General features: G+C 36.4%; 2 protein-coding genes across 2 annotated transcripts in view; one reads left to right on the forward strand and one right to left on the reverse strand.

The window, feature by feature from the left end:
* The window catches only part of NF1 (neurofibromin 1), a 249,573-nt gene that overhangs the window by 68,667 nt on the left and 168,623 nt on the right, over window positions 1–12,283 (reverse strand). The gene's annotated exons all lie outside the window — the stretch shown is intronic.
* OMG (oligodendrocyte myelin glycoprotein) lies at window positions 720–2,042 on the forward strand. Its single transcript, XM_052658749.1, has one exon. The coding sequence runs from the start codon at window positions 720–722 to the stop codon at window positions 2,040–2,042; it is 1,323 nt and encodes a 440-aa protein (XP_052514709.1).

Raw genomic sequence — 12,283 nt, forward strand, 5'->3', positions numbered from 1 at the left:
GAAATTTGCTGCAGTGTCAGTTGAGGGATTTTTTTCTAATATTCATTCACTTTGTAAATATACACATTGTTTTCCTTTAGACTCGGCACTGAAATATACAGAAATCACTTTATAAAATGTGAGATGTTAAGGTATGGGGTTAGTCAGATTTTTCAAGTGCCTTAAAATGTTTTGCAAGGATATATTTATCCTGAGAAGACGAAAGTGAATTTCAAAGTACTGTCTTAATATCTAAATAAAATCCATCTTATATATACACACTGACTATTTCATTACTGCAGAGATCTTAAGGGAAGAAAACACAAAACAAAACACCAAAACAGACATGACAGCCATTTTTCCCCATTTGAATAAGGAAGAATAACATAAAAAAATAATAACAGCTTAAGATTCTTTACGATTTTTATTTGCCAAGAATACAATTTTATCAAGTCTCAAGGAAGATAAATAAGACAGATTATGTCTTATAGAAAGGAGAAAATACAGAAGAGAGTAGGGGGAGAGAGTCTGTCTCTACCACATAGCCCCAGTTGAAGGATTAAGCATTTGGACTATAAATGAAGGGGAGCTTTGTTAGTTTAATCACTGGAACAATTATAAAACAACTCAACAACAACGAGGTTTATTGAAAATTTTGCCTAATGCTAACTGACCCATGCAGATGCCTAACTGTATTTGCATATTAAAAGAAGGGTGTATCTGTTTGTTTCCAGGCTTTGATGGAATATCAGATATTGAAAATGTCTCCCAGCCTGTTCATCCTTCTGTCTCTCACACCTGGTGTTTTATGCATTTGTCCTCTCCAATGTATATGCACCGAGAGGCACAGGCGTGTGGACTGTTCAGGCAGAAACTTGACTACATTACCATCTGGACTGCAACAGAATATTATCCATTTAAACTTGTCTTATAACCACTTTACTGATCTGCATAACCAGTTAACCCAGTACACCAATCTGAGGACCCTGGACATTTCAAACAACAGGCTTGAAAGCTTGCCTGCTCAGTTACCTCGGTCCCTCTGGAATATGTCTGCTGCTAACAACAACATTAAACTGCTTGAAAAATCTGATACTGCTTATCAGTGGAACCTTAAATACCTGGATGTTTCTAAGAATATGCTGGAAAAGGTTGTCCTCATTAAAAATACACTAAGAAGTCTCGAGGTTCTCAACCTCAGTAGTAACAAACTCTGGACAGTTCCAACCAACATGCCCTCCAAACTACACACCGTGGACCTGTCTAACAATTCCTTGACACAAATCCTTCCAGGAACATTAATAAACCTGACAAATCTCACACATCTTTACCTGCACAACAATAAGTTCACATTCATTCCAGATCAAGCTTTTGACCAACTCTTTCAGTTGCAAGAGATAACCCTTTACAATAACAGGTGGTCATGTGACCACCACCAAAACATTACTTATTTACTTAAGTGGATGATGGAAACAAAAGCCCATGTAATAGGGACTCCCTGTTCTAGCCAAATATCATCTTTGAAGGAACATAACATATACCCCACACCTTCTGGATTTACCTCAAGCTTGTTCACTGTAAGTGGGATGCAGACAGTGGACACCATTAACTCTCTGAGTACGGTAACTCAGTCCAAAGTGACCAAAATACCCAAACAATATCGAACAAAGGAAACAACATTTGGTGCCACTCTAAGCAAAGGTACCACCTTGACTAGCACTGACAAGGCTTTTGTGCCCTATCCAGAAGATACATCCACAGAAACCATCAATTCACGTGAAGCAGCCGCTGCAACTCTAACTATTCATCTCCAAGATGGAATGGTTACAAACACAAGCCTCACTAGCTCAACAAAATCATCCCCAACACCCATGACCCTAAGTATTACTAGTGGCATGCCAAATGATTTCTCTGAAATGCCTCAACAAAGCACAACCCTTAACTTACGGAGGGAAGAGACAACCACAGATGGAAAGACACGCTTACCTTCTGTGGCAAGTGCTTGGAAAGCAAATGCTTCGTTTCTCTTAATGCTCAATGCTGTGGTCATGCTGGCTGTCTGAGGGTCTGCACTTTCCTGAAATTTAATGAATGAACTCCTCCCTGATGTACAGCTGGGAAAATATTCCCCTATCTAACCAGTGACTCAAGCTATATTAAGTATTACCGTTTCTGACTCTGATGTAAATGAAGTAACTTGTCTTAAATAAAAGAAGTGCACAATGTCTTGGTACTTGCTGCTATTTTACTGTCTTAATGAAGTAAAACTAATGAGTTTCCTTTTTTAAAAAATGAAGTGTTTTCTTTTTAAGGCTTCAATTTACTGCACAAAATATAAAGCATCTAAACTTTAATATGTATTTTATGTATGTTTACACTGTCAAACATCTGGGAAAAAATAAAAGGTCTATGCTCATATCTGTGTCACTTGGCTTTCTAGTCATACCAACTTAATCTACTTACTAGAAATGACATGACAAACTTTTTTGCTCTAAGGTACTTTGGTAAAGTCTCTATGGCAAATATAATACTGGAGGTATCCAAGCATTCTGCCACTAAAGTAAAACTGTGGTTGCCTCCCCGTGAATGGTAACGGCACATCATTATTTTACACACAAGCCATAGTTGTTTTCAATCTAAATGATGTCCTGCTTCTGAGGAACTCTTGGCTACTTTACAGATTATATAATGGACAAAAGCTCTTCAAAAAGCTAGAGGACACTAGGCTTTGCATTTTAATAAGGAAAGTTTAATGGCTTTGTTTTTTTGCACTGTAGAAAAGTATTAAAAATGCAATAAAAATTTAAACTTAAAGACATATAAAGAAGGAACAGTTTTAGTGAATATTTAACAAACTGTTCATTAGCAGAAAATTAAAATAATTATACAGTTAAAAGTCTTCTATGAGCAGGAGAGGGAAATTTATCTTTTGTACATCAGAAGTTAGAATCTGACTTACCTAAGTCAAAATAAAGACTAGTTTCAAGATAAAATCATGGGGGTCTAACGAACACCAGCAGTACTAACGGAAGGAGAGGAAAAGAAAAGGAGAAAAGCCAAAAAAGGCTGGAATTTGTTTGGTGCTACAACCAGGTGATGAAACCAATAAAGCAAGCAACAGGACTAGAACTGGGCATGAGACAGATCCGGATACTCCGAGTCAAACCGCACCGGGACTTCAGCTAGAAGGAAACAGAACTGTCTACTGATACAAAGTAAGCCATTGTTTGAATTAAGAGACAAACATAAGTAATAGCCAAGAGTCAGAAAAAGCAGCCCTCCAAACAAGGCTAGATTAAGATGCAAGACAGCATAACTGAAATTGGTGAGCCACAAATGAGGAATTTAATTTGTGCCATAAGGAGGAATCTATTTCAAGCATTCTTAAGAGTTGGGAAAGGAGTACAGAAAGAAATTTAAAAATTAAGATAGTTTTCTTTCCACATTTGGGAACATTTCTATTCAGAGACACAGAAAAGTAACAATCTTATGTGCTCTTCGTTTTTTCTTTCTTTTAAGGGGCAGGCTTATGGAAAAATTACTCTTAAGCTTCAGTAAAGCAATTCCTCTCCTATACTGACTTATTAGTACAGTGACTCTGAGACATTTTTCTGCCCTGGCAAATCTACTTGGTTCACTATTGTCAGGAGGGAATTTCACCATGAAGAAAAGGAGTTATTTGAGATAGTCCCCTAAATGATTTTAAAATGGGTAAGCTGCCTCCACTCCCTTCCAATACTGATCTAGTATCTTCACCATCAATGGTAGAGGCTAATTGCTTAGGTATTTCCTACTCTACCACACACTTGCATCTTGTTTTAAAAATACACACTCTGAACTCCACAGAAAATAGGTTTCTTAGAGTTAATTGTCTTTCACTCTGAGGGTGCCAAAAATTCAATGTTGTTTTAGAAATCCTATGAGCAAAAATGACCAAAAAGTGTAATTTATATATTATAGCATTAGCAGCACCTATAAATTATGCCAATCTTATTGACATATCTGCAAAATGCAGGAAAAAAATACAGTAAATTTACCAGCACAACACATGTCAACCACACAGACTCTTAAGTCCTCAGAAAGAAGTACAGTAATTAGATAGTAATTATATACTTCCATGGAAATTGTATTCTTATCATTAATAATGGAGGCGGGATCATTACTCGCCAATACAACAAGAACTACCGTATTATTGGGCTCCATAAACATTCAAAATGCATTAGTCCTCAGCATCTATCTCAAACTCGTAAGGTCCATCCATCCATACTGAAGGTTTGATTTTATTTTACAAGTAACTTTGCTTCTCACCAGTCAAGAGAACTCATATAAGAGAACAAACACAAAAACAAATGTAATAAGGGATAAAGTCATGGTGAAGAATGTGTGCTTTGATGTCAAATCTTCTAGCCCTAAATCCTGTCTCTGACACTTCTCAGCTATATAACCCTGGACAAGTCACCAATGTCCTAAGCCACAGCTTCATAACCCATAAAATGGGCTAGCAGAACTTATTCATAGATGGTATCTATTCCTAAGGAATAAATGGCATAATTCATATCCCCCACATTCTATATGCAGTAATCCTGCTGTTACATGTCTATGTCCAAGCTCAGTGCGTTGAGAAATTCCCATGTATGTCAACACCTAAGCTCTAAGAGCAAGAGAGCAAAATGGTATATTTGCTTCAGTCCTGCTTTTCCACCCTCCAGGGTTCAAGTTCAGATGTTAATGAGATGGGACCCAGAAAAGAGAGAAACATTCACTTACGAGAGCAGAATGATAAAATGTCTCCTATTGCTAACTTAAAAGATCTCAAATATGTGTTCTTCAATGACCATTATCATCAACCATCTTTTAAATATTATTTGGGAAATTCCAGAACAAAAACAACAGATAAAATTATCGAAAAAAATAAAAATGGTTATTATTAACAGGTGAAATGATTATTATCTATCTAAAGGGTCCCTCAGGAATGCCTTCAGAAGAACAACTTTAATAACAAGTATACAAACATTAATCATTTTCTCATATGCTGGCAACAAATAATTGGGAAATTATAGGAAAAGGATACTATATTCACGACAGCAACTAATAAACCAAAATATACAATGCCAAGAAAAACATTCACATGAAATGTGCAGGACCAAATGGAGAAAAGTTTTAAAAAAATTAATGAGATGTATAAACCAAGACTTGATAGAGATGATAAACAAAGGTCTCCCATTCATTTATTCTTTCACTGAAGTATTTTTTTAGCACCTGGAATGTACCAAGAGCAAAGATTAACCAAAGGAGACACACCTTGATTGATGTTGTAAAGATGAATTAATTCCAGATAATTTATGGATTAAGCCAACTCTGATAAACATTCCAATGAGATTCTTTTTAGAATAAAATACTCAAGTCCATCTGGAAAAATAAGCAGGAAAGAACAGAAAAAGGAAGAAATAGAAAGATCTTAGCCTTTCTATGTCAGCTGTAAAAATTAAGGCAGAGTGGTCGTGGCATAAAAATAAAAAAGAAGATAACTATAATATAGAAACGACAGCACAATTAGAGCACACAACAATTTAGAAACTCTTTGTGCCTCCATTTCCTCAAAGGGTTGTTGTGAGGGAAAAAATGAGTTAACACACGTAAAGTGCTTAGAATAGTGCCTACCACGTAGTACATTCTCAAACAGTGGAAAAAGTCAAAAATCAAAGGGGAAAGTAAAGATTCAAAAAGCAATGCTGGGAAAATTTGGAAAGAGTCCAATTCAATACTCACTTCATGTGATACACCTACATAGTGAACTAAAAAAGATAACATAAAAAGGGAAGTCTTAAAACCAACAGAAGAATAAAAAAAGATATGAATCTCTCAGTGAAAGGCTTTTATTTTAAATTAGAAAAAGAAAAAAAAACACAAATCACCAATAGTTTATACAAAACCCCAAATTTCTTATGTTGGAACTAATAAGCCTGATGAAAAATACTCAGAGAAAAACATAAAGGAGATTGCTAATCAAATGCTCATAAAATTGATAAGAAAAATACTTAGATTTCCCAATGGATAAGTGGGTGAAGGACACAAACAGAAATGTTTAAAAGATAGGAAGTGACAAACTGACAAATACATGGGGAATATGGCAATCACATAATAACTGAGAAAAATAAAACGTGACGCTATGCTCATTACTAAATCAGCAAGCAATTTTTTTAACTAATAAAAATCAATGCTGGGGAAGACACAATAAAACAGCCACATTCACATATTGGTACAACTCTTTTGAAAAGTAACTGGCAACTGTGATGAGAAAATAGCTATTTTGAGTTGCTGCCTAAGCATTTTACAGTATGACAACACTACACATGCCCAGTGGCTGGACATTTAGATAAGGACTCAAGTTAGGATTCCCACCATAATTTCCCACGTTGCTTTTCCTGGAGCACCTTTTAAAATAACCATATAGAACTGAGCCTGTAAACAGTTAAGGGACTGTCACCCCAACCACCTTACAGGAGGTGCTCTATCTCTTCTCTTGACCCGGGGCAGAGGACCGCTCTGCCATTCCCCCAGCTCACTGTGGATGCTTGCCTCCACCCCTCTCCGCCCCACATTTCTGGGATCTCTAAGTAATAAAATCCTGTGACTTCGTCTGAATGTACTGCAACTGAGCCTTCAATCAAAATAACCCCAGGAGTTTTCACTTTCCTCAAAAATTCAGGGCGCTACTTGCCAACCTTGAGTTGGTGGCTTGTGCCTCATTCAGAAAGTCATAATCTGCATATTTTTAACAGTATATCAATTACAGGGGTGAGGCGGGGCAACAAAACAGTGATCAAACACCTAAAATATTTTAACCTTTAATCTAGTAAATTCTAGGTAAATATCAAACAGCAAGAAAACCAGAATGCCAAGTATCTATCATTAGGAAAGTGTGGCCAGAATATTACATGACCAACACAAATATTTATGTAGTTTCTTTTTTAACTTTGAAATGTAGAAAATGCAAATACTACAAAGACAGAGTGAGAACTATATAAATGTGTTACAGAACTATGTATACAAGCAAAAAACATAAATATGCTGAAATGCTTATATGTATACCAAGTATTTTTTATTGCCTGTTTTGTCTTTCAAAAATACAAGAGGTATAAGAAAAGAACAATTGAAATAGGTGTCCAAGGGTTCTAGGTTGAGTAAGAAAATGAGACGATGCAAAATGAACTGTGAATAGGGAAGGAGAGGTTAAGAAACTGGAGGATATCATGACATATAGATCAGAGACTGAGAAGTACTATCAGATTTCTTGGAAGCATATATAGCTCACGTTAGCTCTGTATGGTTAATTGTTCCTCGGACTGTTCTCCAGTAAATCTAACCAAACAGGCTCTTTCTCTCCTAAAAACGAAACAACAACAAAAGAACACCAAAAATCTTCAACAACTATCTGTGTCTCAGTCAGTCAGTCAGTTCAGTAGCTCAGTCATGCCTGGCTCTTTGCAACCACATGGACTGCAGCACAGCCAGGCTTCTCTGTCCATCACTAACTCCCAAAGCTTGCTCAAACTCATGTCCATCGAGTCGGTGATACCATCCAAACATCTCATCCTCTGTCATCCCCTTCTCCTCCTACCTTCAATCCTTTCCAGCATAAGGGTCTTTTCCAAAGAGTCAGTTCTTTGCATCAGGTGGCCAAAGGACAGGAGTTTCAGCTTCAGCATCAGTCCTTCCAATGAATATTCAGGACCGATTTCCTTTAGCATTAACTCATTTGACCTCCTTGCAGTCCAAGGGACTCTCAAGAGTCTTCTCCAATACCACAGTTCAAAACCATCAATTCTTCAGCACTCAGCCTTCTTTATAATCCAACTCTCACATCCATACATGACCACTGGGAAAACCATAGCTTTGACTAGATGGACCTTTGTTGGCAAAGTAATGTCTCTGTTTTTTAATATGCTGTCTAGGTTGGTCATAGCTTTTCTTCCAGAGAGCATCTTTTAATTTCATGGCTGCAGTCACCATCTGCAGTGATTTTGGAGCCCAAGAAAATAAAGTCTGTCACTGTGTCCATTGTTTCCCCACCTATTTGCCATGAGGTGATGGGACTGGATGCCATGATCTTAGTTTTCTGAATGTGGGGTTTTAAGCCAGCTTTTTTAACTCTCCTCTTTCACTTTCATCAAGAGGATCTTTAGTTCTTCTTTACTTTCTGCCATAAGGGTGGTGTCCTTGTCTATCTGAGGTTATTGATATTTCTCCCGGCAATCTTGATGCCAGCTTGTGCTTCATCCAGCCCAGCATTTCTCATGATGTACTCTGCATATAAGTTAAATAAGTAGGGTGACAATATACAGCCTTGACGTACTCCTTTCCCTATTTGGAGCCAGTTTGTTGGTCCATGTCCAATTCTAACCACTGCTTCTCGACCTGCATACAGATTTCTCAGTAGTCAGGTCAGGTGGTCTGGTATTCTCATCTCTTGAAGAATTTTCCAAAGTTTGTTGTGATCCACACAGTCAAAGGCTTTGGCGTAGTCAATAAAGCAGATGTTTTTCTGGAACTCTCTTGCTTTTTCAATGATCCAACGGATGTTGGCAATTTGATCTCTGGTTCCTCTGCCTTTTCTAAATCCAGCTTGAACATCTGGGAGTTCATGGTTCATGTACGGTTGAAGTTGTGTCTCAAAATAAAATCTAAATTCATAATAGCTTTACTAATAGGTACGATCAAGCCCTTGCTTCCCTTTACAGTGCCATCTTAAAAATTTCCAACTCCATCACACTGTATAGTTCAAACAACATCTTTCTATCCCTGTAATTCACCATACTCTCTCTTGCCATTAGGCTCTCAGAAATTCTGCATGTCCTTGCTGCCATACTCCTTTTCTTCTTCCCCCAACAAACCTTATTCATCCTCTTCATTTCAGTTTAGATGTTACCTCCTGCTAGGAGTTTTTTTTTGGGGGGGGGATCTTGATCTAAATTTATTAAATAAAGGAATTAATATAAAACAAAGATATGACTGGTAGGCTAACAATAACCTACTTAAGACAGACCAAGTCAAACCTCCAAGTCTTTCTTATTCTAGAGCCTAAGTTTCTTCCAACAGGTCAAAGTCACAGCTTCAAAGTCCAGACAAAACAGAGATTAAAGAAAAGTTATAAATGATGATTTGGCTAGGTTGCTATTTGTCATATAAGAAATTAGTTCTAGGTAGTGGGGAGTTGCCTCTGAAACAATTCCAGAGAAAGCTTAGTTTTGTTACCTGTGAACAATTTAGTACAAGTAGATTACTCAAGGGATATCAAGAAAATAGAAAAAAATTAAAAGCCACCTCAAGGTGTTAATAATGTGTTAAGCAGGTTAGTTTCCTTCACACTTTCAAAACTGACACAAGTGAGGTTTTTAAGAAGCTCGTCTTTCAAGAAATGTCATTTTGGTTCAAAAGCCCCAACTATGTTAAGCACGTTCAGGAACCAGTTGAGACATATGTTCAATATATCCATTTATCTTTTCTATAAACCATGGTCTGATATTGTGAATTTGTTGGAAGTTATTGATGAAATCAAAGTACAGAAATTAAACATACACATACAAATACTCATAAAAACAGCAAAACTGTACAGTTTTTTCCTGATTAAAACAATTCTAAGACTATAGAAAGAGCATGAGTTAAGACTGTTACCAACAGTCTTATCGTGGGTAAATGATTAAATATGTCCCCTGGTAAAAATCGAAATAACATATATTCCATATGGGCATTTTAAAGAATAGATTAAATCATGTACATTAAAGCATTTTGTAGGTGCTACATAAATATTTTAAATATTACTCCTGTGCCTTGTATAAGAGATTCTTGGTAATTAAAAAGGTTAGTGATGGAGATGACTGAACCCAGAGTGGCATATAATTCCTCATGTACCTATCCTCTCTAATTACACTTTAAATAATTATAAGATTTGTTATTTATTCATTCATTTATATACGGAAAATATAATTTATCAGTAAAAAAGTTAGATATCTGAATTTCAAATGGGTATCTCAAAGCCAAACATCAAATAAATCTGATGAAATCTGAATACCAGCAAATGTAGTTTTTCACTTTGTGTTATTCTGTTGCCCATAGTCACAGTTCAAACAAAGAGAACACTTCTGGAAGGCTGAGGGAATTCAAATGCCTGTCAAAATGCTTACCTCAATAGAAAATAAACTAAGATTTAATGGCTTTTCATCGACAAAGAAAAAAGAAACAAAACATCACTAAGGAAAAATAAAGATGCCATACACCACAATAACCACTGGGAAGGCCTTTGCTTGCCAATCAAAGCCTCAGTGACCACTACTGCACCTGAGACACTGTATAGTGCAAGAGTAACTGGCACACAGCCACAACCGCCCATCCCTGCTATTGCTTAACCACAGGACGCTCTGTTGTATTTCCTCATGCCAATAACAAATAATTAAAGAAAGCTGATACATGTTCAAAAATAATTTCATCTATATACAGGCTCTAGTATTCTTTTTCATGGTATGGCTTTTCTACAATCGGAAATCTTTCTTGCTTAACAAAGTATACTTTGATAATGTGTTATGAGTCTCTGGCCCTGATATTAAATTTTGTTTAGAAAGCTGTAGGACATTAAATATGAACTTAGACACGCACTGTAAAGGCTAAAGCCTCTTTAAAACATAATAAAAGTAATCAAAGAATGAAGGAGTCACCTGAAACTAGTAAAACATCTTCCTACATTAACTATGATGATACGATAAACTGATTTTAATTCTAAATATAAACAACACATATCTAAATTTCTTTATATTTTTCTTCAAAGTAGTCATGTTTGAGTCTTTAAGCTCTTATTCCAGTGAGGCTGTCATTTGTGAAAACACCTTTGGGGGCCTTTCTTTCAAATATTACTACAAGCCAGTTTATATATAACACAAGAAAAAAATCATTTTAAGCAAAAATATTACTAAATGACATTTTGCTTTACCAAAAACTTTCAAGAATGAAGATTTTCCTACTACATTTACACAGAACATACTACACTTCCAAAAATGTACTTCTCTTAAAATGTGTGCTCAAAAGCATCAGGGTTTAAAGTAAGTACCTCACCTACGACAGTGACTCTTCTGAAGGGAACAATATTCATTTGGATACATTTACCTTTAGTTGCTTGTTTTAGAATTTTTACATGTTGTTTCATAATATCAAACCTCATAAACATATCTCAGGATTATTTCCTTTCAAGGCTTATATATTTACACTAAAAGAGGTGAAGCACAGTTGATTAAAAATATAACTGTTTTCATAGCAATAGATGGACTGCAGCCATTAATTGCTTCTTTTTAAGTACTATCAAGTCATAACTACCAAATTATTCATTATGTATCAGTCACTACATCCTCTTGTTGAGTAAACCAAAGCCTTGTTTCCTAATGCCCGAGGCCACTATACTTCTATAAACTAAAGATCACAGAAAACAAAACCACTTGAGAAATCGTCTGGCTCAATTCAGGACTCCAACTGTAATCACTATTATTAAATCAAGTCTTTTTCCTTTAAAGTATAGTCATGTGTATCCATAATTAAAATTGGAAATTAGCCTTAACACTTTCACTGAATGATTACCTATATGTAATATTTGTATTATATTGTCAACAGCCTAGATTACAGTGCAGCAAACTAGTGTCCAATGACAGGCTACTTGCAGCCTGTTTCTGTATGACCTGCAAGGAAAGAATGGTTCTTTTTGGTTAAAAAACCAAAATCAAAACAAAACAAAAACAAGAAAAAAAGAAAAGCTTTAGGCTTGTAAAGCCTAAAATATTTACTACCTGGTCTTTTGATAAATAAGCTTGCTAACCTCCTCTTGGATAATTGATAAAGCTACCCACTCAGTCTGTACGATAAACATCAGTTCAGTTCAGTCGTTCAGTTGTGTCCAACTCTTTGCAACCCCATGCACTGCAGCACACCAGGCTCCCCTGTCCATCACCAACTCCCAGAGCTTGCTCAAACTCATGTCCATCGAGTCAGTGATGCCATCCAACCATCTCATCCTCTGTCGCCCCTTTTCTTCCTGCCTTCAATCTTTCCCAGCATCAGGGTCTTTTTCAATGAGTCAGTTCACATCAGGTGGCCAAAGGACTGGAGTTTCAGCTTCAGCATCAGTCCTTCCAATGAATATTCAGGACTGATTTCCTTTTGGATGGACTGGTTTGATCTCCTTGCAGTCCAAAGGACTCTCATGAGTCTTCTCCAACACCACAGTTCAAAAACATCAATTCTTTGGTGCTCAGCTTTCTTTATA

This window comes from Budorcas taxicolor, chromosome 19 (assembly GCF_023091745.1).
Source record: "Budorcas taxicolor isolate Tak-1 chromosome 19, Takin1.1, whole genome shotgun sequence".
Taxonomy (NCBI): Eukaryota; Metazoa; Chordata; class Mammalia; order Artiodactyla; family Bovidae; genus Budorcas; species Budorcas taxicolor.

What these genes read in the sequence shown, in the direction of transcription:
- OMG (XM_052658749.1), top strand. Translation starts at nt 720, where the DNA reads ATGGAATATCAGATATTGAAAATGTCTCCCAGCCTGTTCATCCTTCTG.